We start from the raw sequence: 27,068 nt of genomic DNA, 5'->3' as shown, positions 1-27,068 counted from the left end.
TCATGTTATGTAAGACTAACTGTATTTCCCTCCATCTTGTCCTGCCCCCTGTTTCTTCTATTCTCTCTTTTGACCTTGTCCCTGCCCAAGAGTGTTGATTTCAAATTGCTACCTCCTCCCATTGCCCTCCCTTCCCTCATCCCCCTACCCTGCTTATGCCCTTCTCCCCCACTTTCCTGTATTGTAAGATAAGTTTTCATACCAAAATGAGTGTGCATTTTATTCCTTCCTTGAATCAAATGTGATGAGAGTAAGCTTCACGTTTTCCGTCTTACCTCCCTACATTGAAGTCTTTTTCTTGCCTCTTTTATGAGAGATAATTTGCCCCATTCCATTTCTCCCTTTCTCCTCCCAATATATTCCTCTCTGACCCCTTAATTTCATTTTTTTAGATATGATCCCTTCCTATTCAACTTACCCTGTGCTCTCTGACTCTCTGTCTCTGTCTCTCTCTCTCTCTCTCTCTCTCTCTCTGTGTGTGTGTGTGTGTGTGTGTGTGTGTGTGTAATCCTACCAACTACTCAGATACTGAAAAAAGTTTCAAGAGTTACAAATATTGTCTTTCCATGTCGGAATACAAAGAGTTCAACTTTAGTAAATCCCTTATGATTACTCTTTCCTGTTTATCTTTTCATGCTTCTCTTGATTCTTATATTTGAAAGACAAATTTTCTTTTCAGCTCTAGTCTTTTCATCAAGAATGCTTGAAAGTCCTCTATTTCATTGAAAGACCATTCTTTCCCCTGAAGTATTCTACTAAATTTTGCTGGGTAGGTGATTCTTGGTTTTAGTTCTAGTTCCTTTGACTTTTAGAGTATCATATTCCATGCCCTTTGATCCCTTAATGTAGAAGCTGCTAGATCCTGTGTTATCCTGATTGTATTTCCACAATACTCAAATTGTTTCTTTGTAGCTGCTTGCAATATTTTCTTCTTGACCTGGTAACTCTGGAGTTTGGCTACAATGTTCCTAGGAGTTTTTCTTTTTGGATCTCTTTCAGGAGGTGATTGGTGGATTCTTCCAATATTTATTTTGCCCTCTGGTTCAAGAATGTCAGGGCAGTTTTCTTTGATAATTTCATGAAAGATGATGTCTAGGCTCTTTTTTTGATCATGGCTTTCAGGTAGTCCCATAATTTTTAAATTGTCTCTCCTGGATCTATTTGCCAGGTCAGTTGTTTTTCCAATGAGATATTTCACATTATCTTCCATTTTTTCATTCTTTTGGTTTTGTTTTGTGATTTCTTGGTTTCTCATTAACCTTCATCTGTTCCATTCTAATTTTTAAAGAACTATTTTCTTCAGTGACGTTTTGGACCTCCTTTTCCATTTGGCTAATTCTGCTTTTTAAAGCATTCTTCTCCTCATTGGCTTTTTGGACCTCTTTTTCCAATTGAGTTAGTCTATTTTTAAAGGTGTTGTTTTCTTCAGCATTTTTTTTGGGGTCTCCTTCAGGAAGTTGTTGACTTGCTTTTCATGATTTTCTTGTATCTCTCTCATTTCTCTTCTTAATTTTTCCTTCACCTCTCTTACTTGATTTTCAAAATCCTTTTTGAGCTCTTCCATGGCTTGAGACCACTGAATATTTATTCAGAATGTTTCTGATACTGAAGCCATGACTTTTATGTCTTTCCTTGATGGTAAGCATTGTTCTTCCTCATCTCAAAGGATGGGAGAAGATATCTGTTCACCAAGAAAGTAACCTTCTATAGTCTTATTTTTTTTCCCTTTTTGGGGCATTTTCCCAACCAGTTACTTGACTTTTGGGTCCTTTCTCAAGAGTAGAGTATACTCTGGGGATCTGTAAGATCTCAGTTCCTTCACAGTGGCACAATCAAGTGTGTACACTGGTCTGGGAGCAACCAGGAACTTTTGTGCCCAGAATCTGTAAGTACTAGTTTCCTCTCTACAACCACCTGGCCTCCAGTTCCACTAAGCCAGCACTGAGGGCTGAGATTCGGATAAACTGCTCAATTCCCCTAGGGACTTTTGGTGGGGGCAGGGTTGCCATTCAGTGTGAGATAAAGATCAACTGCTCAATTCCTCCAGGAGCATTAGATGGGGCCAGTGCCTCTACACAGAGCTGAGGTAAGGATTAGCTACTCAGTGCCCCCAGGGGTTTTACAATTCAACAATTGATGCAGGCTGCTGTGGGCCCTGCTGTTGCCTAATGCAGCTTCTGCTGCTGCCACCTGAGACTAGAGCTATGGGAAGACCCTGCTCCCTTCTAGGCCAGCTGAAAAAAATCCTCTCACTGACCTTTGGCACCTGTGGGTTGAGGGATCTCAAACCACCACTACTGCCACTGGGGATTCCACTTCCAAGGCCTGCTTCTGTCCTCCTCCAGGAGCCATGCCATGTGGCCAAGGCTGGGCTGGGCTCTGCTCTGTGACCAGTGTGACAGACCTTTCCCATAAGACTTTCAGGTCACCCTGGGCTGGAAATCTCTTCCACTCTGTTGTTCTGTGGCTTCTGCTGCTCTAGAATTGTTGAGAGTCTTTCTTTACAGGTATTTTATGGGCTATGAGGGAAGAGCTAGTGTATGTGCATCTTTCTTTTCCACCATCTTGGCTCTGCCCTCTCCAGTACTCTTGTTTTGTTCCTTGTCCCCATAGTTCACTGAGGTGGGGCTGTCTGGGACAGCTCTGATCCTGCACTGGTCCCCTTGAGTCACAGTAAGAGAGATCACTTGGCCATTTTCCTAGCCTCACAGACTAAGAGACATTTACCACTTTGGCTAATCCCACTATTCCAGGATTTTTCCTAAGGAAATATTCTCCAGGTTTTTCAAGATCAACAAGGGGAGGGGGAGAGCATTTACAGATCACTCTGCCATCTTGGCTGTTGGAAGTTCCTATAATTTTCTTTCTCTGTTTTGGCTCTTCCTGGTTTAGGTATCAGCACTATATTTGTTTCATAAAAGGGATTTGGTGGTATTTAATCTTTGCCTATTTTTCCAAATAGTTTATAAAGTGTTGGGATTAATTGTTCTTTAAATGTTTGCTAGAATGCACTCATAAATCCATCTGGACCTGGAGATATTTTCCCTAGGCAGTCTATTGATGGCTTATTCAATTTCTTTTTTTTTTTTAAATGGGGTTGGTCATTTAAATATTTTATTTCTTCTATTAATCTGGGTAATTTGTATTTTTGTAAATATCCATTTCACTTAGATTGTCAGATTTATTGGCATACAGATGAGCAAATAGCTCCCAATTATTACTTTAATCTCCTCTTTATTGGTGTGAATTCAACCTTTACACTTTCAGCACCAGTAATTTGATTTTCTTATTTTTTTTTAATCAAGTTGACCAAAGGTTTATCTATTTTATTTTTATCATAAAGCCAACTCTTATTTATTAGTTCATTAGTTTTCTTTCAATTTTGTTAATATCTCCTTTGATTTTCAGAATTTCTAATATGTTAATTGGGGATTTTTAATTTGTTTTTTTTCTAGCTTTTTAAATTGCATACCCAATTCAATAATGTGCTCTTTTTCCATTTTATTCACATAAGCATCTAGAAATATAAAATTTCCCCTAAGTACTACTTTGGCTGAGTCCCATAAATTTTGGTATGTTGTTTCATTTTTGTCATTCTCTTTGATGAAATTATTGTTTCTTTGATTTGTGACTTGACTCGTTCTTTAGAATTAGATTTAGTTCTAATTAATTTTTTATCTATCTTCTCATGGTTCCTTATTACATGTAATTTTTACTGCATCGTCTGAAAAGGATGCATTTAATATTTCTGCCTTTCTGCATTAGATTGTAAGGTTTTTAATGCCCTAATGTGGCCAATTTTTGTGTAGGTGTCATGTACTACTGAGCAAAAGGTATATTCCTTTCCATCTCCATTCAGTTTTCTTCAGAGGTTTATCATATCTAACTTTTCTAAAATTCTTTTCACTTCCTTAACTTCTTTCTAGTTAGTTTTGTGGTTATATTTTTCTAGTTCTGAGAGGCGGAGGTTGAGGTCCCCCACTATATTGCCAAGGCAATATTCACAGCACTGGTGGTGATTATGAATATGCCAGCATGGTTCTCAATAGCAAAATATGACTCTCTGTATAGAAGGCAGAAGAAAAACATTTATTTAGACACCAGAAAGCCACATCCCAGAGCCAGAAAGCAAAATCCATCATGGTGACCAAGAAGTTAATAAACATGTTCACCACAGGGAGCAAAGTCATTCCCAAGCCTCCCCTCCTCAGCCAGGGCCTTCTCACAAGCAAACACTCACAAGTCTGAGCCTTCCTGCACACCTGCCTTCATTCTTTCCCCTCTGCCCCGACCATGCTAACTCACTTTCTCCCAGTTCTGCTCTACTCTTCCTATTCTGACTGTTCAGCAAGCTCTTCCCACCACATGTGACTTAGGCTTCCAGGTGATTTAAGCAAATCATATGAGCCTATTAATGAATGAGAAAGCTCTTTCCATTTAAATTACTGTTACACCCACTAATATATTTTGCTGTCTCTTTCTGTAACACAACTTCTCTAAGAATTTGGATGCTATTCCATTTAGTGTATATATGTTTAGTATTGATATTACTTCATTATCTATGGTACCTTTTAGCAAGATGTCTTCCTCACCTCTTTTAATTATATCTATTTTGCTTTTTTTGAGATCAGGATTGATACTCTGGCTTTTTTTTTGGAAGCATTATATATTCTGCTCCAGCCTTTTACCTTTACTCTGTGCGTATCTCTACTTCAAATGTGCTTCCTATAAACATATAAACAATATGCAAACATATTGTAGGATTCTGGTTTTTAATCCACTCTATCTGCTTCCATTTGATGGGAGAGTTCATCCCATTCACATTCACAGTTATGATTACTAACTGCATTTCCCTCCATTCTATTTTTCCCATTTATACCCCCTCTTTCTTTCTCTCTCTGCCTCCCTCCCTCCCTCCTCACCAGTGTTTTTCCTCTAACCACCACCTCCCTCAATCTGCCCTCCCTTCTATCTTCTCCCTCCCCTTTTATCCCCTTTCTACTTCCCTATAGGGTAAGATAGATTCCTTTACCCAACTGAGTGTGTACATTATTCCCTCTCTGAGCTAAATCGAATGAAGATTCAAACAATGCTCACCCCCTCCCTTTTTTCCCTCTGCTATAACAGGTCTTTATGCCTCTTCATGTGATATAATTTACTCTATTCTACCTCCCTTTTTCCTCTTCTCCCAATATAATCCTTGTTTTCACTCCTTAATTTTTTTTTAATATAACATCAAAGTCAATTTATATCCACATCCTCCATTTATACTCCTTTTAACTTGTAACTCTTAAAAGTTATAAGTATCATCTTTCCATGTAGGGATTTAAACAGTTTAACCTTGTTGAAAACCATGGTTGTTTTTTCTTTCCTGTTTACCTTTTAAAAAGCTTCTTTTGAGACTTGTAATTAAAGATCAAGTTTTCTGTTCAGCTCTGGTCTTTTCATAAAACTTTGAAAGTCCTCTATTTCACTGAGTGTCTATATTTTCCCCTCAAAGGTTATGCTCAGCTTTGCTGGGTAGTTGATTTTTTTATTGTAATTCAGTCTCCTTTGCCTTTTGGAATATTATATTACAAGCCCTTTGATCCTTTAATGTAGAAGCTACAAAGTCCTGTGTAATATTGACTATGGCTCCTTGATATTTGAATTGTTTCTTTCTTGCTGCTTGCTGTATTTTCTCCTTGACCTGATAGTTCTGAAATTTGGCTACAATATTCCTTGGAGTTGTCATTTTGGTATTTCTTTCAGGAGGTGTTGGGTGAATTCTTTCAATTTATTATTTTACCCTCTGATTCTAGAATATCAGGGCAGTTTTCCTTAATAATTTCTTGAAAGATGCTGTTCAGGCTCCTTTTTTGATCATAGCTTTCATGTAGTCCAATAATTCTTAAATTATCTTTCCTGTATCTATTTTCCAGGTCAATTGTTTTTCCAATGAGGTATTTCACATTTTCTTTTATTCTTTTGATTCTTTTTTTTTTTTTGGACTGGTTCTTGATGTCTTGTAGAGTCATTAGCTTTCACTTGCCCAATTCTAATTTTTAAGGAATTATTTTCTTCAGTGAGCTTTTGTACCTCCTTTTCCATTTGACCAATTTGATTTTTTTAAAGATTTTTGTACTTTCTTTTCTAAACTGTTTACTCACAAAATACTCTTGTCCCAATTTTTATTCTAATTTGATTTTTTAAATACTTTTTGAGCTCTCTCAAGAGGATTTTGAGGACTGATCTTTCCTGTAGTAGTCTGTCTTTCCTTTCATAGTAGCATTTTATAGTCAGAACTCTTGTTTTTCGCTCATTTTCTAGGCTATTTTGTAACTTTTAAAGTTGAGCTCTGACCTTGGGGCACAGGATACACTGTCCCAAGCTTCTTGCACTGGGAGCCAGGGACCTGGTCACTGCCTTTCCTTGCTGGGGCCTCTGGGGCTGGTGGCTTGCCCACTGTGCTGGGGGGGCTAGCCTAATCGCACCTATTGTGCCCAGGGTTCTGGCAATTTGCCTACTGCACTTGGGCTGGAGGCTTCACAGCTAGCTTGCTGTGCCAATGACCTACTAAGCCAGGACTGTGGGACCTCAGTAGCTTATCTATGATTTGGCTAAGAGCTTCCTGCTGGTTTGCCCAGGACATCACCTCCACTGCTCTCCTTTTAAAGTGAGACAGGCCTTTCCTGAAGTCCTCCTGAGTTATTTTGGGCTAGAAAATTGTTTCACTCCATCTTTTTGTATGTTCTGTAGCTCCAGAATTCACTTAGAGGCTAGATTTAATGTTATTTCTGAGGAAAACTAGGGAGAACTCATGCAACTCCCTTGCTTCTCTATCATCTTGGCTCCACCAAGAGACTTGACCTCTGTGTTTTAAAGTTCATCCTAATTTCTATGAAATTCATTTTTTAAAAAATTCTGGAATTAGTTATCATGGGGTTTATAATATCTGAGATTTTGTATTATCATGCAATAATGATTCACTTTACTTCATATTATATTTGTCTAATGCATTCTGATTTTTATTTGTTTTATTCATTCTATTGTCAATCCACTGTTGCTTTTCATTCCAGCTTTTATCGTTTTTTCTCCATTCTTCCCTGTCATTGGTGCATATAGCTTCATAGCTGAGGCACAGAGTGATCTAGCTGCTTCACCTGAGTCAATGTGGTATGGTGGAAAGAACACTGGTCCTGGAGGCAGAGGACCTGGGCTTAAGTTCTGTCTTTGACTCTTACTACCTGCTTAACTTACATCCAGCCTGGAAATAAATGTAGCATTCCATGGAACAGAAATACATCTTAAGAAACTTAAAAAGAAATACATCTTACGAGGTTCTAGCTCAATTAGATGGCCTTTTTCTGAACTTGTCAACTCTAAAATATACACGTCATCAAAACCGAAAATCATGAAGGAGAAAAATATTAGCTCTAAAATATACCTTACATATGCAGTTTTGGACAAGATACTTAATTTCCCTAGAGCCATTTCTCATAAAAATGGCGGGGTCAGACTAGGTGGTATCTGAAGTCCCTTTCAGCTCTAGATATATGATGCTATGGTTTCATGTTGAAGGGTCTGCTGATTTGGGTCCTTAATCTTAAGTAATTTACCATAATCTTCCAATCCCATTTCAATAAGGTCAAACATGTGCTACTCCCTACTAATACTGCTCCTGATACATTTATAATCTGCCTGACTCCTCCTTCTCTTTATGTGACTAAGCATAATCAGTGCCTGCTACTTCATCTGGGTTAGTATTTGAGCAGAATTACTGAAGTTTGGGGGGATCCCTACACTGTTGTGTATTTGGTCTCAAGTCAAAACCTGAAACTGCTTGAGCTTTCTGGATGGGTATAAGGACTTAGGCGAAGGAAGAAGTAGTGAAAAAGTTATAAGGATTAAAGTTATCCAGAGTTAACAAATAAGTTAACTCACCTTTGGGGAAAAGGGGGTGTTTGGGGAGTGTTGTAATTAGCTGTAATTTTTATCTGGTGCATAACTCAAGGAAAGGTTGTGGTCCAGTTGCTCTAAGATATATCGACTTCAAGAAGGAAATGAAGGTCTGTCTGAAAACAATCATGGTGTATATGCTGTAGTATTGTTACTATCTGTTGTGGAGCAACTTGTCATCTCACTGAAGTGCACTATGGGTGAAGGTAGCTATTCACTGATGTTTTTGATGCTGATACACTCAAACAGAACGTTAGTGTGATAAGAGTAGCAATTTATTGCTACTCTAATTAATGAAGAGCTTCAAAGGAAACAAGAAGCTAGAGACAGGCAGCAGCTAAAGTACTGCCAATACTAGTTGGTGTCTCAGACAGGCTCTTTGATCAATTTAAGATCAGACTTTTAAGAGAAAGACAACTAAATGCTCTCCTTTTTCCTTGAAGGTCCTTCTTCCACCAGGGCTATGCATGTGACTTACGTTCTGTTGAGGGACCCACTTCTGTGGCTACTTCATCAAAGACCCTTTCTCATAATACTGAAGTGCCTTTTCTAAATAGCATTTTATAAGTGATAAAAATTATTTTACCTCCTTCAAAAGTTGTTCACTTAAGAGACGGTGTAATGGTCATTTAAATTCATTAATAAGCTCGTGAGACCTGCTTAAATCACATGGAAGCCTAACTCACATGTGGTGGGAGGAGCTTGTTAGATGAGTGGAGCAGGAAGGGTGGAACAGTAAGAGGTGGAGCTAAAGCAGAGCTGAGATGAACATAGAGAGCAATCAGAACTGAAGGATGCAAGCAAGCAGCTGGTTATCAGAGAAAGGAATTGTTTAAAGGAACTTGTTTGTGATTTATGGGAAGCCTAGGGGCAGGTGTTACCCTCTGCATTGTTATTGTGTATAGATTTCTTTGTTACTATGATGGATTAGGCTTTCTGGTGTCTGAATATATGTTTTGGTCCTGTCTTCCAGAGTCTGTTGCATTTTGCAGTTCAGAATAGCGCCAGCATATTTATGGCCACATAGGCGCTGTGAATATGGGGTTGATGCTACAGATGGTAATCAAAACCATGAATTAGAGACTGCCAAGGGAAGAGTATAGAAGCCAGGCAGTTCAACAATTTAGGGAATGAGAGAAAAGTTACTTGCAAGGAAGAGTGATCATGAGTGAATTTCTTCATCTTGATTTCAAATAGGAAGCAGGCGCTGGTAATGAAGACAAGCCTTAACTGAAATGTAAAACCAACCTTGTCTAAATGAATAATTCCCAAACTGTTTTCTACCAGTAGAAATGTTAGTATTTCATTATCTTTAGGTATTTCAGCAAATCAGAAGATTGGAATGGAAGATAAGTATGAACAAAGGTTAATCCAACTAATGAGTTATAGAGGAGGAAGGCTCACTGGGTCTTGGCAGCATATATCTATGAACACATCACAGAAAAAAGAGCCTCCAATGCAATTTAGTCCAGTACACTCCTGAATAAAGTATCATTTGTATCAGAGAGATTGCCTCATACACAATTTCCACATAAATGGAAATTTCTCCCATCCCCATTAACTCTGAGCCTCCAGATAGGAGAAAAGAGGAGTATGAAATTGATACCTCATTAAAATGACTCAAGTTTTGGTATTTGGAGTTCTCCCTTAAGCTTCCCCTTAAACTTTATTCATTATCCATGCAGAATTCATGGTGGGTTTTTTTTTTTTTAAGTTACTATAAACTCCAGCTACCACAGCTACTGCTAAGATTGTATAAGTCATTGGCACATACAGAAACTGAATGTTCATCTTTCTAGGTCAAGTTGAAATATTTTTTCTTCCCTCTCTGAGGTATACCATTTCTTAATTGATTCTTAATTTGCTCTATTTACTTCACTGAGATAGCATGGCATAGTGGAAAGACCTGAGTTCTTGTAGTCTATAATCCTGAGCAACCTTTGTGCTCTAGGCAACAAACTGCAGAGAAGGTATATACTTCGGCATAGGAAACCTTAACTCAAGTGTTTCATATACCAATGAAATCATAGGACTAGTCCCTATCCAATCACTATTCAAAATTTAAGGAATAGCAGTTTTTTACTATTGCACCTCGAACATTCCTTGTTTTTTATTTGGGATTCAGGATGTTACCCTTATTGGCATTTCAAAAATGCATATTTTTGTGAATAAATGTACAGTTTTAGTAACTCTACATATGGGGCATTTAGTCTGATGGAACCTAAGTCTATCTAAACAATTCAAGTCTAGAGATAAAACATTAATAGTTTCATTTATATTAACACCTATTTTTCTTACATTTAAATTAGGTGTCTACATTTATGGATTGTTTCTAGATGGAGCATCTTGGAATCGGAAACACAAGAAACTAGCAGAGTCTTATCCCAAAATCCTTTATGATACAGTGCCTGTGGTCAGTATTTTTCCAATTACTACTCATGTAGAGCTTATGATAGTCTGAATCACCTCCCTCTAACTATCAAGATGCATATTAGTAATGTTGTAGAGTAATGCAGCTTCTGCCTTCAAGTGGCCTTAAAAGAAGCATTTCTTAAATATCCTGAGCAACATATTTGGCTTATAAGTCTTTGAAGGAGACAACTCCCTTTGACATGTTAAGTACTGGGTTCACTCCCTTATGTAAGCCTTGTAATAGTAGTCCCCGAGAAGGTGACAGTGGGAACCTCCTTAGATCTGTTTCATACTGGCCTTGAATTTATTTCCATTCTGAAGTGTCATTATACACTCAGGACAAAGGTGTGAGGTAGGCAACAACTGGGACCACCAACATATTGAAGAAAGAAATGTATTAAAGGGATGAAACTAATTAAGATTTCTGAAAATACCTGGAAACTCTTGTTATTCTACCAATAGAAAAGGTCAGTTTAAAATTGTCATCACCTGTTATGAACATAAACACTTAGGGATAAAGGGCTTTCTTCCTCCCTGATTTCTTTCAGATGTGGCTGAAGCCTTGTAAGCGGTCAGATATACCAAAGCGGCCCAGTTACATTGCTCCAGTATATAAAACAAGCGAGCGGAGAGGAACATTATCAACTACTGGCCACTCTACCAACTTTGTGATTGCAATGATTCTGCCTTCAGATAAACCTCCAGAACACTGGATCGGAAGGGGTGTGGCATTGCTGTGTCAGCTTAGTTCATAGCCAGAAAGTGCCATTTTCCTGTAAATATGCCTTTTTCTCTCCACGCTGGGTTGAGAAAAAGTATATGACTTTTTAAACTAATTTTTTAAATTTTAAATAATCTTGAGTAGATGAGGTTGTGAACATTTATATATCAAACACAAAATATTTTTAATTCATACTAGAGTTATATATAAGGAAATATTTGAAATAAAAGACAACAACAGTATATTTGCTCTTTTGAATAACTTTATTTTGGGGGAGTTCCTTATGCATTAGGAACATACATAAAATGAACACACCACTGTTGACAAACAAAAACAGCATTTAATTGTTTCCAGCTTTATAAATTTTTAAAAGTGATTTAGTTATAAAGTTTAGATATCTCAGCAAGTATCACCTTGCAGGACCATCATCACATTTAAACCATAGACTCATTGTTAATGGAAAAAAACCTCACACTGCAACTAGTTAACTACAGTATTTCTAAGCATAATCACAGCTGATTGAGTGCAATGTGATCTACATCTAAATTCATATGGATGTCACACAGTGACAGCATTGAAACAAGTAACATTAATGACCTCCAACATATATAAGTTGAATTAGACTGTTCAAGCTGAATGGAATGTTGGAGTCAAAGAGAAATGTAGTGGAATTCCGATTGTCTAATAGGACTTAAAACTGTACATTAGAATGGTCTGGAACCAAATACTGGTGGGAACCTAAAAAAAAGACTAGCAGCAACGGATACATTGCTCTTCACAAAAGGCTGAAAAAATTTCTAGTGAATGAGGACAGTTTCATTCTTGAGAAAAATGTAAAGCCAAACATGAACAAACGTATTTGTTTTAAAATTAGCCATTTTAAGGCAGGGCATGTATTCAGCTGTTGCAGTTCACAAAATGGTTCTTTAATGAAGTAAATGTAAATAAATGCTGGAATGCAGAATTGTGTCACAACAAAAATGTTATTTTTGAGAGACACTTGAATCACTTGGAATTGGCAGCACCTTTCTGCTAGATTGCACCAAGTACCAAGCAATCATTTGGGACTCTACTAATTAAAATGCCCAATGCTGTGAAGAGTATTTCCACTGTGCAGAGAACCCCAACTTGTGACAATGGGAGTTTGCTGCTATAGCCAGAGCTCTTTTACTGAACTAAAACCTAACTCAGAATAACAACATAGATGCCCCACCCCACCCCTTGCTCAAAGCATTAGGAACAGATACTGACAGGCACCTAATAATACCTAAGGGTACATGCTGCTCTTCTCAAAAATTAAAAAATTAAAAAATAAGAAGGGCAAAAGGAATGGGAGGGAAGAAGAATAAAAAAAGAGGGTGGGGAGGAGGCTAAAATAGAAAAACTTTGAAAATGGAATGGAAAGAGTTTGGCTCTTATTAAGGTATTAGAATAGTAAGATTTTAAAAGCAGCTAAACTGGTTGCCAAGCAGATGAAAACAAAACTGGCTGCAGAGTCCAAATATAGCTTACCTGGCATACATAGAAATGAAGACTGTAGCACACATCAATAGAAGGCTACATGCTTATGACCAACACTAAGGGGGTCATTAGGTCAACATAGGATAAACATGGCTTGCACTTCTCACAAATCATTCACAATTATAGGAGACCTAAAAAAGACTAATCAGGCACACACAGTGTCTTCTCTTGGCATGTAGTAGTAAAACTGATTTCACTAGGTCAAGGCCTCTGACAATTTCACCTATCCTCCAAACCAAACCCATTTGGTTCTATTAGAGCCACTAGAAAGGACTCCTATGCTATTAACTCTTTGAAAAACCGTTACCTTTTAATGCATAAATCCTGAATATTGATTTTCTGGCACAGCCACAGTTTATATTCCTGGCTCTAATGCCACTGTTTTAAAGTAATACATTCAGAATTCACAACACAACTTCCCACACAGGTCAATAATAATGCAGGCAACAAGGAAACCTGTATCTGGACCATGCTTGAGGGGGTGGTACATTATTTCTTTGATTTTTTTTTTTTTTTTAGGGCACCGCTATGAAAACAAAAGAAAAAAGTTTTACCTTGTCCCAAAAATAACCACACTATTAATACTAAGAACCATTAGGAGTCTTTCATTAAACCAGAGTTCACACAAAACATACAATCACTATTTCTCAGTAGTTTAGGCTGCAAGTGAAACCACTATGCAAATATATACAAAAATAGCAACTCTATGGACACAAGAGTCAGGGCTTACCCCTACACTAAATACAAACCCTAATGCAGCCTGAATCTTTCTACTAGTTCCTATAAGCTAACATCAAATCTAATAACTTTTTATGCTATTAAAAAGTTGTATCAAGTTGATCCCTATTACCGTACAGTTTATATGAAGCTGAACTACAAGCCCCGGTATACTGTAATTATATTTGCTCAGAATGAACAAAAAAGATGTGCCCAGCATCAAGTCCATTTAAAATCTTTCTATGTTTGTAAGGATTTGGTTCAAATTCTAGTTCACTGAGCAAATCAGACAAGTCTGAGCAGCTCTATTAGTGTTCTTAGCAATTCTAACCAGCATAGGTTCTAGAGCATCTTCATCAAACCTATACAAACATTGGTCCATACAGTCCCATTTTTTTTCCTTATTTTATCATTCATTCTTTTAAAGACCAGTTGTCACTCAGGAAAAATAAGCATGAGCTCCACTGTCTTTCATGGTTATATGCAAATTTATGAAACTTGTAAGTAGTGCAAGCCACAGTCTTTCTCAGAGAGAGCAGTGTGCATACGGTACACGGGGCAGGTGCAAAGCCATACAGCAACATCATTGTGGCTGACAGTGATTACTGGGAATGGTCAGAACTGGATGTCAAACACAATTTTATCTTCATAGAGGGCAATCACCAGCATGATGGCAAACCCAAAAAGTAATCCAAAATTCTGAAGAATAAATTGCCCCACAGGACAATAGCCATGTTCTTCATTGTCACCATCACCATGCAGCATTTCTGGAAGCTGAAAAAGAAATACATTCTTAAAAAGCAATTCTGGTTTGGTCCAGTCAGTGTGTCAAATGTTATTTAACGCTGATGATAATAAGAGAGGTAAGTTCAAGGAATAGGGACAACTTCAAATTTTGAAAAATCCATGTTTGAAGTCCTGCCTCCAACATATACCACTAAATCTCTTAATGCTACAAGCAACTCAAAAAGCTACAGAAAAGAAACCTGTATTGGGAGAGGGAGTTTCTTCATTGGTTGTTCTCTATAGAAATTAAATAACAAAACCAATCCCATCTTGATATTCAAACCTCAATTCAGCAGCACACACCACTCTCTCCGGTACTCAACTTCACTCTCTCCAGTACTCAACTTTTTGGGAGTAACAGGTATATCACAAGAAAGCAAGCTGACAGCAAAGCTTTGTTTAAAACAAAGTTAAACCTTTAAGTGGTCTGCTTGATAGGTTCAACCTATTCTCCTATATGCTATATATTTCTGATTAGAGGTCTATATAATTGAGAACTCAAGATAAAAAAAAAAAAAATGAACTTGCAGTCATTGAAAGGCCCTGAATTTGTCTGACATGTTTCTTCAAACAAAGTTTTATAGCTGAGCTCTGTGAGAGTAGGTTTTATACGTGTGTGTTATCTATATCACATCTCAGTACATAAGTGATTTTTGTGTGAAATGTTTTAACTACAAATGAGCCAAGTTATCACTCAGTTAACCAGAATATATCCAAATACTTAAGTGTTCTGGTTAATCAAAGTTTTACTAGCATACTTGTGTCAGGTCTCTCCACCTGTACATCTCATACAGATCATGGTAGACCAGATGAAAGAGACCTTTATCTTTGGCCACACTATAAGCACTTCAACTATAAATCTTTGAGGACAGAGGGAATATTTTATTCTGCTTGTTGATGGGCCTAGAACTCATAAGGAAAATAAAATAAATCTGGTTTTTTGAGAGAGAACAGGATTAAGAAATTACCCTTTTTTCCACCTGTAATTCCAAATATACAAGACAGTGGAAAATAGACAGAACTCTCAGCACATCTGTATACAGTGTGCCATTAAAGCCCTCATCAACTGGTGACAGCTATGTTGTTGTCATTACTGCAACAATAATAAATATAATTACTGTAACAAGTCACTAACATGGTGTTTTATAAACCTATATAATATATGAACATTAGTCCATAGAACAATGTTCTATACAGAAAGCATTTTACATACATTATCTTATTTGACTCCCACAATGAGGTAAGTCCTGTTATCATATTCATTTAACAGAAATTGTAGCTTAGAGTTTAAATGCCCTTCTCAATGCCTCACCTTTGGAATCCTAATTTCCTTTCAAGACTCTACCATTTCTCAAATTGTTAGCATTCTCTTCCAAATTGCCTAGAATCTGGTTATCTATGAGAATGTTATATCCCTCCCCTCAAGCTAGGAGAATTTAAGGTCTCTGTCTTTTGTCTGGTAGACATAATGCTTTGCACGTAGCAGGAAATAAATGTTGAATTACAGAATTTATCTTAAAATACTGAATGCAGTAAGTAAACTAGGTATTATTCCATTTGTTATGGATACTTCTGTTAAGATGTTTGAGAAGGATGGTATCAAAGGAAATTTAAAGTAAAATCTGATATATCTTTTGGAACCAAGGTTTTAGAGAGAGAGAAAGAGACAGAATTAATGAGTGAGTGTATGTGAGTGTGTGTGTGTTTTATAAATGTTCAATGTCCCCTTATTGTGAATTAAATAAAGATCCTATTATTTGATGTTAACTAACAGATGGATCCAACTGTGAAGAACATGACAAAATATTTCATGTTTGTTGGTGTTCTGCCAGAAGTTATGTAATTTCAGAATGAGACTAACTGGTCACATCCTACTGGTAGAGAAGGGAACAGATTTCTAATTTATTTTGGAAAGAGTTTTGCTAGCATAACATCCAGTAAATTTGTGGTTCAAGAAATACTAAATCAAGAAAATGCTTAGTGTGAAGATTAACTTTTAGCTATGGTTGTAAGATAATGATATCCCAGATGCCTAAAGAGACACACATACTATACCCAGTAAGTTCAAAGAAAGGTCTATTCACTTTGTCTTATCTACCTTGACTCCTGCTCAAAAGACACAGTCTGTCACTTCAAACAAAACATTATAAAAGTCTCTACAACAACAGCATCTCAAATCACTTTGGGGCCATAATCATTGTTAATGAAGATTTTAAGAGTTATAAGATTGGCTGTCTTGAGCGTACTTTCTCACCATTGTAAAAGGAGTCTGAAATCACAGATCCAGTTACCCAGAAGTTCATCTGCTGCTCACAGCAGAACAAAAGTGTTTTCTTTTTTCAACAGCCAAACTTACATACAGCAAGAAGGTGCTAAAATGTTTTCTGTAGCATAGCTCTAAGATTCTTCCTGATTGTGCTTACAGTAAACTGCTGATTATGCTTCAAGTGAGAAAAATGTTTTATCTTATTATGGGCAACAACAACACAAGATTAAGTCTTACCATATCCACCAACGCTACGTAGAGAAACATGCCTGCAGTGATGGCAAAGATCCAGAGGGTGATGTTATTGGCATACTGACCCACAGCTGTACCAATAAGCATACCTATGTAAGCCATCATGGCAGAGAGAAGGTTGTACACAATAGCCTGCTTTACTGTCATACCAGCTTTAAGGAGGACTGCAAAATCACCTACAATTAAAGCAAAATAGAGGCATTTTAAACACAGCTGATTGACGTGTATGTACCTCACCTTGTTTACATTATCTCAATTGAAGTTAAATCACTTATAAAGATGAAAGGTTCAGTTAAGTATCTTTGATCTCCTATGACACGATAGCAATGAGCTACTTAGACTGCCATGAAGTACCATTTTGACTACAGGTGCTAGATCATAAGAAACAGATACAGTAGAAAGATATAGATATCCATTATACTGAGTAACCTGTATTTTTAACTGAATTCCTATCTAGGAATGCTGAGTACCTCTTTTTGCAAAGTAAGCTTATAGACAATTTTCATAGGAATCTTCTTGAGAGGGAGGGAGGGAAAAAGGAAACAAGCATTTATTTAAGCACCTATGATGTGCCAAGCACTTTACAAATATTATCCCATCTGATCCTCACAACAACCCTGAGGAATAAGGAGCTATTATAATCTCCATTTTACAGTTGAGGAAACTGGAATCAGAGGTTAAAGGACTGACTTGCCCAGCAACCAGAGTTGAATTCAGGTCTTCCTGCCGCCAGGCCCAGCACTCTACCCACTAACTCTTGTTGCTTCCCCCCATAAGACAATGGCCTAAGAGAATGAAAAGTTGAACAAGGAATCAAAAACAGCAGTCCCCTGGCCCTTTATGGAAATAGCATATTGTTTCATTCTCCATGGTAAGGATCTGGTCCATGAGGACCCAGGTTGGGAATTTTTGCCCCCCATTGTCCTTGTCCCCTGTAGAGCCTCAGCCCTAGGGTGTGAGGAAATTGAGGGGATCTGGGACAGCAAGTGGTTAATTATGGGAACAGAATGCACCACATGAACTCCATCTTGTGACTCAATTGTTTCTATTGTATTCTATTCTAGTTTCTATTTAACTATGCATCTACTCCCATTTCTGTCTTACCAGAAAACTTTATTCATTTGGGAGAATTGCGAGAAATCCTTATTGCACTGTTTGAACCTAGCCCAGCATGGCTGGGAAACTGAACCACCTCTCCCTGCTGCTAAGACAGCCTTAAGCAAGGAGTTTTCTCACAATTGTAAAATCTCAGGTAACCCATCTCTTACCTGAGCACCGACCCCATACTGATCAATCACTTATTGTTTCCATGTTCCTTTGTTTACAGATACTTGTGGGGGGAATGGGTCACTTCTTTTTCTGAATTCAGGAAATTGCACCTATTCATTCTCCCCCTTCCAACTTTGAAAGTTCCTAATCTTTCATCCAATTAGAAATCAGATTACCTAATGTATTACTTCCTTTTAATTAACTGGCCTTATTTAATTTATCTCCTTCTGTGTTCAGGGTCCAGGCCTAAGCTGAGGTCTGATCTCATTTCTTTAGACAACTGGCATGCACTGCTTAATAAACTGATATGCTTGGGAAGCCTGAGCTTTTGTTTCCTCAGTCATTTCATCTTTTACATACCACAGGTGCAAAGTGCAAGCACACATCAGAAAAAAAAGAAAAAAGTGAAGAGACTGGGGATATGGAACTTTCATAGAAAGGCTGGTTTCCATGACAGGAGCTCCCGCTCAGATCAGATCAGCAGTAAGTGACTAGAAAGGAGGGAGGCAGGACCAATGATAGACCACTGGTTGGGAAGTTATCACATTAAAGAATGTACTTAATTATCTTCACAAAAGTTAAAGGCCTGTATGCTGTACTTGTAGTTTGAAAAATAAACAAAACTTAAATACATGAATTTTTGCCTACTCTCATGTGCTGCTGTACTACAAGTCATTTGCTTCTTTCCAAAAAAACAAATAAAAATTCTTAATATGCCCAGCTTAACTGATGCAAGTTGCAAAGAGTCTTAGGGATTTGGGGTTCAAATCTCATCTCTACTACTTATTCTCTGTGGGACCTTGATCAAGTACTATAAACTCTCCAGGACAGATCAGTTTCCTCATCTATGTGAGGGTGTTAGCCTTAGACACGGAGGAGTCTTCCAGATTTAAACATGATCCATGATCCAGTTACTGATCTCACACCTTCAGCCGACATCAGATCTGTTCAACAACATTAAATAACACAACCAAGGACTTCTATACAACTCACAGTAGCTTTGATTCTTTAGTTTAGGGTCTATACATGTATGTGTGTCCCTCTATAAGTAGGGTTGGGCTCTTTATCTGCCAAATGGCCTACCTAATTCCATATGGGAGAGGAATAGGTCTCCATCTAAGGTCGCTACTTCTGGAGTAAGTCAGAGATGGTGACAAAGAGTACATCAATGTGTATTTATGGTTGGAAGGAGGGGAGAGAATGATCTAGTTGGAATGAAATACATGATTTTGTGACTTTAAGATCAAAGGAAACTGAATTTGATGTTAATTATAGGAATTTACCAAATTCAGATTTAGAGCTCCAATAAAATGAGTTTTCCCCACACAGATATGCGTGTTTTTCAGTGCTAGAATGAGAATCCTGCTAGCACAGTATTTTCAATATGATTTTAAAATGAAAAAACTTTAAAAACCCCTACAACCCTGGTAACAGGTACTAAATTAAATGATAAAGAAAAGCATGACATGAATATAACCTGAAAGTAGGCTGGGGAAGAAATGGATCAGCTTTCTGAAAGACTCTACTGCCACAGAAAATTAGGAGAGGGAGGTTTCATATCTAAAGTTTCTAAAGACAAATTGAGTTAGAATAGAGAAATATAGTTTTTTCAGAAATTAACCATTTACCCTTCCTTACATTTTATAGCTGAGTAGAGTTAACTCCAAACTACATGTATGTACTGCTGTTGGAAATAATATTTAAATATTAAGTTTTAAAAAACAAATCTAATGATTTTAATGTATTTTTAAACATATTTGAAGAGGGGAGGGAATAATTCTTCTTTAACAAAAACTATTAGACAATAATATACTAAACTATATGAAACTGCTAGCTAAGATTGAAACACAGGGTTTTAGAACTAGAAGAGAGCTTAGAGATAGTCTTATTTCATAGAAGGGGAAGCTGAGGCAGAGCAACAGAGTGATTTTTCAAGGTCATAAAGGCAATTACTGGATTCAAAACCAGGCCTTCTGAATACAAGTTTGAGGTGCTTTCCCAATGTCCCAGACTGATTCACTAAGCTTTAAGAGAGGTCACATCACCACAGCAGTGATTCTATAACCATCCAATCTTGAAATATAACTAGCCTAGAACAGTTTCTTCACTCTTCCTTTTTGGAAGAGGAAAAAAAAATCATTCAACCTAGGGAAAAAGGCAGAACAGATTCAATTGCCCAGCAAGAGCTCTAATTGTTTAGATGAATTCCAAAACAAGCAAAAGGCATCCACAATTTCCAATCCCCAGTAGTAGCAGCCTAAATCTAGTAGTAAAATAGTTTTCTAGTATAACTATCATATGAATTCAAAACCAAATTAAAGATACATTATGAATTTATTTTAAAGAAGCTAAATTACCTAATTCATGGGGAAGTTCATGGCAAAAAACCGCAATAGAAGTACTAATGCCTCCAGTCAATCCAGCACTAAAAGCTGCTCCTGTTTTAAAAAAGGGGGGGGAGGGAGAGGAAAGAGAAGAAAAGAGACTTTATTTTTCTGTCATTATCAAGACTAGATGGATTCTGTGTTTTTCCTGGATCCAAAATGAATGCCTAGCACACCAGAAACTAGCTTCATTTCTTAGAAACTGCATTTTGTGGACATACAATGAATACACTCCAATACACAAGGTCCACAAATGAGAGTCACAGTTACCTATAAGCCAGCAAAGCAAAAAATTTATCAAAATACTAAGTCCTGGTTCAATGAAGCTCTGGAATTGCCATGATCACCAACATTCTACTCTCTGGTGTGACACTCACAATTTTAACATTTAACTCATATTTTAAATGGCAAACAGTCAAAATAGAAACAAGGGTCTTTCATGAAAAGGAAAAAAAATTAACACAACTTCACAAAAATATTATGCTAACAGATGAAAGATTATCAGCATGGTCCTTCTAAACAATTAAGATCCAACTGTGTGTGTGCTTGAAAAGGTTGTGGCATGCCAATGGCTGCAAAAATTTTGTGACCAAAAAGTATATTATATATAAGTAGGATTCAATATAGGTCCTTTTGATTCTAATCCTAAAATTCCATCTAATGCTATGCCACACTGCGCTTCTTATTTTCATTCACTACGAAAGAAAAAAACAACTTTATAGAACAAATTATCAACTACATATAAAAAATAAAAAAACCTTAAGCCTATACTAAACTTACCTATTGCTAAGCCATCACTGAAGTTGTGGATGCCATCCCCCATGATAACCATCCACGCTATGTTAGCTATTCCAGTTTCCTTCAGATCTGACCCAGAATGACAGGGTCCATGGGAATGATGGGAATGTTTGTGGTGCCACTGATGATTGTGCTTCCTCAGCACAGTTTTGCTTTCCTCGTGGTTGTTATGTGCTGCACAATGAAGATCATGCTCATGGGCAGCATGTACACCATCACTGTGAGAATGGTCCATAATTTTTTCCTCTTCCACACAAAGGAAGTTCTTAGGAGGGGATTCTTGTTGGCCTTCCAAATCTGTCAGTTCAGTTTCATTAAGTCGATCTTCAGATACAACTGAATCATCAGTTCCTACATTTGGAGTCAAAATGCAAATATGAAATTGTTAAAATTTACCCATATATATTAACAAGATTTAAAATATCCTCAATGAAGGCTTATTATCTTAAACTAGTACCTTTCCATTCCTAAAGATTCTATGTTCATTCAATCGTACTCCAACAAAACAATATTTAGCTTTATAGGGTCTAGTCCACACAACTAACTGGAACTTTTAACTGGGGATATCAGAATCTTTTAACATAAAAATAAATGCTGATGAAATGACTGAGGACTTAAGATAACGTAAGAAAGGAGGCAGAAGTACAGAAGGTGCCTGAATGACATCCTGAAACACAGATTCTAGAATGAGGCCAAAAAAAGTTTGCTATGTAAAAAGAGCAAAACATCCGGGTGCCCCCTCCAAAAAAAAAAAATGAAAAAAAAAAAAAAAGAGCAAAACAAATGAGCAACTACCAAAAGAGGACCTTAGTAACCGAAGTCTGGAAACAAAAATACATCCCCCAAGTTTGGGGAACGGTTAAACAATATACACATGTAATGGAATATTTGCTGCCCCCATCCCCCTCCTCCTCTCCAAAAGGAATATATGATGAATTCTAATAAATGTAAGAATATCTTTAGGAGCTGCTATAAAGTGAAGAGAGCAGAATGAAAAGACAGTGATTACAACAAAGTAAATTGAGCTAACTCTGAGAAACAACTTTCTGATCAAACAGAATGGTCAGTATTAGCACCATACTGTCGAAGTTTAACTACAAATCTTTTTGTTAACAAGCTAGAAACTAGATATTTTTAGAAAATGTATTTTGTGTCAGGGCTTATTTGGGTATTTATTGAGAAATGTTTTCTGTAGAAACAAAGTATCAATAACTTTTTTTAATAAAAAAATTGATTGCAGCTGTTTTCATAGTAGTCTAAAATCAGCAACAAAAAGGTGTTTTTATCAGGGGATAGCTAAACAAATTATGGCAAATTAACGTAATGGAATAATTTTGCACTATAAGAAGACTCAGAAGAAACTGGGGAAGACCTCTATGAACTAACTCTGAGTGAGGTAAGCAGTGCAAGGAGAAGAATTTATGTCATAATAACAATGCTATAGAGAAAAACATCTTTGAAAAACTTTGGAACATCTGACTGGTCTAAAGGATGTAAGATGAAACATGATACTGCCAAAGAGACATTTTCAGGCAGAGGTAATATGGAAATTGTTATCCTAAACTACACATGCTTAAAATGAGTCTTTTAAATTTATTTTTGTTTTATTTGTACAAAAGGGAACAGGGGGAGGCAGTGGGAAGAACAGATTATAAACACATGCAAAAAAACATTATTTTTTAAAATAAAGACAATCTTTGGTTAAAATTAGAAATTATAATTATGTGAAAAAAGGTTTGAGAAGTATACAAGAATTTGAGAGAAGACATTACACACTGACAGAGATGTACTTTTATAGACAAAATTACAGCTAAGAGTATCTCTTGTACAAAGGAACTCTAGCTAGAATCTCAGGCAAAAAGCTTGTTCAACAAAGATCCCAGAAGCATACAACATTCAAATTTTTACATTTAGCATTTTTCACTGAATTTTAGGATGAGAGCATTGAAGTCCACCTGCAAGAGGCTTGAGCTGAAGCCAGTCGGCATCAGGGGTATTATTTAATTTGTGATCGGAAAGCTTCCTTCCAATAGTTGACTCCTCTGCTTTCTGCTTCATAAACCATTTCTGTTTTCCCTATAATAAAAGCCAGATTAAAATCACATTTTAATCACATTCAGTAGTGGAAAGCATGCTGAAAGTAAGACACAAAACCAAAGTTCATTTAAATAAGACTCTGAGCCTATTACAGAAAACTGTAGTTGTGAGAAAAGGGCAAAATCCACTTCCCTGAGAGTTTCATCCATTGATTCTAGTTCTGAAGCAATAAAATAAATCTTTCTCATCATATATATATATATATATATATATATATATATATATATACACATACACACATATATATGTATATATGCATGTGTATATATATACATATATATGTATATATGCATGTGTATATATATATATATATATACATATATGAATAAACACTCAAACAAATGAAGATACTATCACAAAACACACACACACTCTTACCCTATATTAAAGTCTTCTCTTTTCTAGATTAAATACCCATATTTCCTGCTACTAATTTATTTTTGAATTTATGAATTCCTACTATATAGACATCATTATATTACACATACTGGCACAAGAGAGAATAAAGAATGGTCTTTGTTCCTGTGGAGCACTTCTGAGTGGGGGAAGCTGGGAAGGCTTCACAGAAGTAAGTTGTTGTTGTTGGTGTAAAAGACAGAATGTGGCAGTGGGGAGACTACTGCAAACTAATCTAGGCAAAGTCCTAAGAGTCCCTAAACTAAGGTGAGATAATAGGAATGGAGAGGAAGGTATAGTTTCCAGAGACAATATAAAAAGTGAAGCTAGAGAATTTGGTAATCGGATTGCAGAATGACAAATAAAACATTGTTCTCAGGTTTCAAGCATGAGTTTCTAGGTGGATAATGATGGCCCCATTTTTTAAAACAGGAAGCTAACACCAGTTTTTGGCGTATGACATGTCTAACAACAAAATTACTATTTCTTACTGATTAAAATATTCTTACTCAGGCAGTTTTAGAGAAGCCTGAAAAGACCTGTATGGATGTCCACATTTGGTAAGATTTTTGGGAGGGGATAGGGAGCAAGTGAGAGAGAGGGAAGAGCCTGGGACTATGACTTCATCCATCGAGGGGAAGTCTTAGTAAGAAAGTCCTTCTCCCAAGCATATCTAACGTTTATATAGCACCTTAAGATTTGCAAAGCACTTTTTATCTGGTTTGTAACTCTCTAAGGTAGGTAACCAGGAACTATGCTAAGCACATATATTCTATAATGGAAGACAACATGTACATACATAAGCACTTGCAGAATATAAAATAAATACGAAATAAATAGGGCACTATCACTTTAGTTTTTTTCTTTTTGGGGGGAGGGGCATAAGGTTTCATGTAGAGGGTGGTACTTGTGCTTTCCATTCATAGGGGATGGCCAGTGCAAAGGCAAAGAGATAGCAGATAAGGGACCACGTATGAGGAATAAAGTGGACAGTTTGGCTAAACCAGAGCAGGGAAAGGGGGTAATACATACGGCAAGAAAGGTAGATTGGGGTCAGATTGTGATGGGCTTTAAAAACCAAACAGAAGAGATTATATTTGATCCCACATGGAATTGGGAGCCACTGGAGTTTTCTGGGTAGGAGGAATGACATTGTAAGAACTAAACCTAACTGTATAACCAACCCTAAACTAAACCTAACTGTAAACCTAAACCTTACTAATTGTAAGAACTAACCTAAACTAAAACTAAGACTTAGCCTTAGAAGGTTCCTGAAGCACTGTGGGGAGCTTGTCCACACACAGCTGGTTTTTATCAGAGGTACAACTTGAATCCAAATCTTCCTTTTGGGGAAAGAAGGTTCAAAATGGTGAAAAAAAGATTCCAGATAAAATATTTATGCTTTATTAAAGTTCAACTCATTTTAGTTTCAAAAATCATAAGATATAGTTCATGGGTGAAAAATCAATGATGAATAATAATGTTTTCCTCTTACATGTAATACTTGAGTACATTACTAACATTTCTTAATAATAATATAAAAAGGAGTGTTTGGTTTCTTCTACTTGAATTCCACCTATTATACGTTTTTCCATTTCCATAAAAAGATATAAACTTACCTGTAGGTTTTCCTAACCCATTTAAACCAATTAGATATTGGGCAATGCAAATGGAAATGAGCTGAAATCCATAGAAGTATGAAATGAAGGCCATTTCATAACTTTTACTTAACACTGAATGAATTCCCAGTATAAATAAGACTGATTTATAAAGACAGGGATTAAAGATAGATCAAAATCATAACAACGTTGAAAAGCAAAACCAACAGACAAAGGTTTCCCTGTTTTCTCAATGCTCTGGACTTTTTATTAGAACATATTATAATCTTAATATGCTTTTAATTTTACATTATCAAAATAAAAACAAGAAAATGGATACATACCCTTTCTTGTTTGTAATGCTTAAACATCCTTATACAGTGTTCAATGATAAACAGCAGATAAATGCCTCCCAGAGCTACAAGTCCTTTCAATACTGCATCATATTCTTCCAAAAACTCTGGATTTTTTGTTTCATGTCCATGAGGATGCCTGTGCCCGTGTCCGTGTCCATGTCCATGTCCATGTCCATGTCCATGTTGATGACTGTGGTCATGGCCCCCTTGTGACTATAAGGATGATATCGTTTAAAGGTAAAACACATTATCCCAATTAAACAGATACGTTTTTCCAGGTTTTGTTTTTCAGTGTAGAGAGGAATTCCTGAAGGACACTGATTTAGTGCTTGGAACTTTTCCAGAGTTTTTTCATATCTACTATCTCATCTGAGGTTAAATACAGTCTCTTCAATTTGCTTTATGAAGTATCCAAGAAAACATTATGTGTTGGTGGGTGTTTAGCAAACATACTTCATGGCAATTCAGCAATGAGCAGAGTAGATATTAAGAGAACACAATCATTAGGGGCTGTACTGGTTAACACAGATTAAAAGATGACAATTTCTTATCCTTAGCAGCTAATCATCTAAAACAATCAGACAACCTATTCTTATTTTAAGCATCTAATTGTGCCAAAAATTGCAAAAACAAAAAACAAAAAAAATCAAGCAAACAACACAATACAGGATATTTCATAAAATTTGTACTAGGTGTGTTCTTCATGAGCAAATTAAAATCACTCATCAATTTAATTGTTGCTTATTTTTATGAGTGAAAATCAATGCTGTAACTTTCAGCCAATGATTAAAACTTCAAATCAGATAAAAATCAACAATATCCTTAGCATTTCCAGTGTATTTCCAATGATTTGTGACCCTCTTGCCATGGAAGGAAGCCACAATGTCTCAAGACCTTAAAACTATTAAACAAAATATGGACATATGCTTTTAAGGATTATAGCAAACACCTTCAGAAACAACATGTGATAGCCTAGAATGGGTTGTGCCCAATTTATTTAGAAATATTAACAAATAAAAGGAGTGTGTGTGTATTCACACACACACACATTTGTAATTATATCACTTGTATGAAAACTATATTATCACAAAAGCTCAGAAGAATCTACTTCTTAACTACACCAGGCCAATGGGAATCCCTTGCTTCCTTTCACATTCAATTGAGATGTCATCTTCTACACAAAGCTTTTCCCGATCTGCCCCAATTGTTACTGACCTCTCTTCTCAAATCAGCCAATATTCAGTCATATGTTTAAACGTGATATCTCTCCAGTAAAAATAAGCTCCTTCAGAGCAGACTATTTTAGTTTTGTCTTTGTATCCCCTGGCCCCAACGGGGCTAAAATTTATCCAAGTCAATTCTAGAAACTTTCCAGTGTAAAAAAAAAATCTGTATATCTTACAAATCTGAAACAAGCTATCTTTTGATTCTTTTTGTTAAAAATAAAATGTCCTCATCAAAATGCAGGACTGTTTAACTTTAAAAATAAATGAGTAAAATTTTAAACAACTTCAAAGAAGCAAGGTAAGTACAATTACATTCTCACATCAAGGTAAA

At 36.5% G+C, this 27,068-nt stretch overlaps 2 protein-coding genes across 9 annotated transcripts in view; one reads left to right on the top strand and one right to left on the bottom strand.

Annotated features, from left to right (window-relative positions):
• DNAH7 (dynein axonemal heavy chain 7) overlaps positions 1-11,313 on the top strand; it is a 282,757-nt gene extending 271,444 nt beyond the window's left edge. For 2 of the 3 annotated variants that reach the window (XM_072612713.1, XM_072612714.1), the window contains 2 exons: positions 10,248-10,351; positions 10,899-11,313. In XM_072612713.1, the coding sequence (XP_072468814.1) occupies positions 10,248-10,351; positions 10,899-11,105 (311 nt within the window). In that variant the 3' untranslated portion in view covers positions 11,106-11,313. The remainder of the gene's footprint in view (positions 1-10,247; positions 10,352-10,898) is intronic. The other variant, XR_011967739.1, reaches the window with a different exon arrangement.
• A 78-nt stretch (positions 11,314-11,391) lies between these two features.
• SLC39A10 (solute carrier family 39 member 10) overlaps positions 11,392-27,068 on the bottom strand; it is a 136,826-nt gene continuing 121,149 nt past the window's right edge. For all 6 annotated transcript variants that reach the window (XM_072612721.1, XM_072612715.1, XM_072612716.1 and 3 more), the window contains 6 exons: positions 25,500-25,724; positions 23,020-23,140; positions 21,047-21,415; positions 20,240-20,320; positions 16,599-16,789; positions 11,392-14,083 (listed from right to left, as the gene is read on the bottom strand). In XM_072612721.1, the coding sequence (XP_072468822.1) occupies positions 13,925-14,083; positions 16,599-16,789; positions 20,240-20,320; positions 21,047-21,415; positions 23,020-23,140; positions 25,500-25,724 (1,146 nt within the window). In that variant the 3' untranslated portion in view covers positions 11,392-13,924. The remainder of the gene's footprint in view (positions 14,084-16,598; positions 16,790-20,239; positions 20,321-21,046; positions 21,416-23,019; positions 23,141-25,499; positions 25,725-27,068) is intronic.

The sequence above is a fragment of the Notamacropus eugenii genome, chromosome 5 (genome assembly GCF_028372415.1).
Source record: "Notamacropus eugenii isolate mMacEug1 chromosome 5, mMacEug1.pri_v2, whole genome shotgun sequence".
Classification (NCBI taxonomy): Eukaryota; Metazoa; Chordata; class Mammalia; order Diprotodontia; family Macropodidae; genus Notamacropus; species Notamacropus eugenii.
This window is presented reverse-complemented; position numbering and strand designations above follow the sequence as displayed.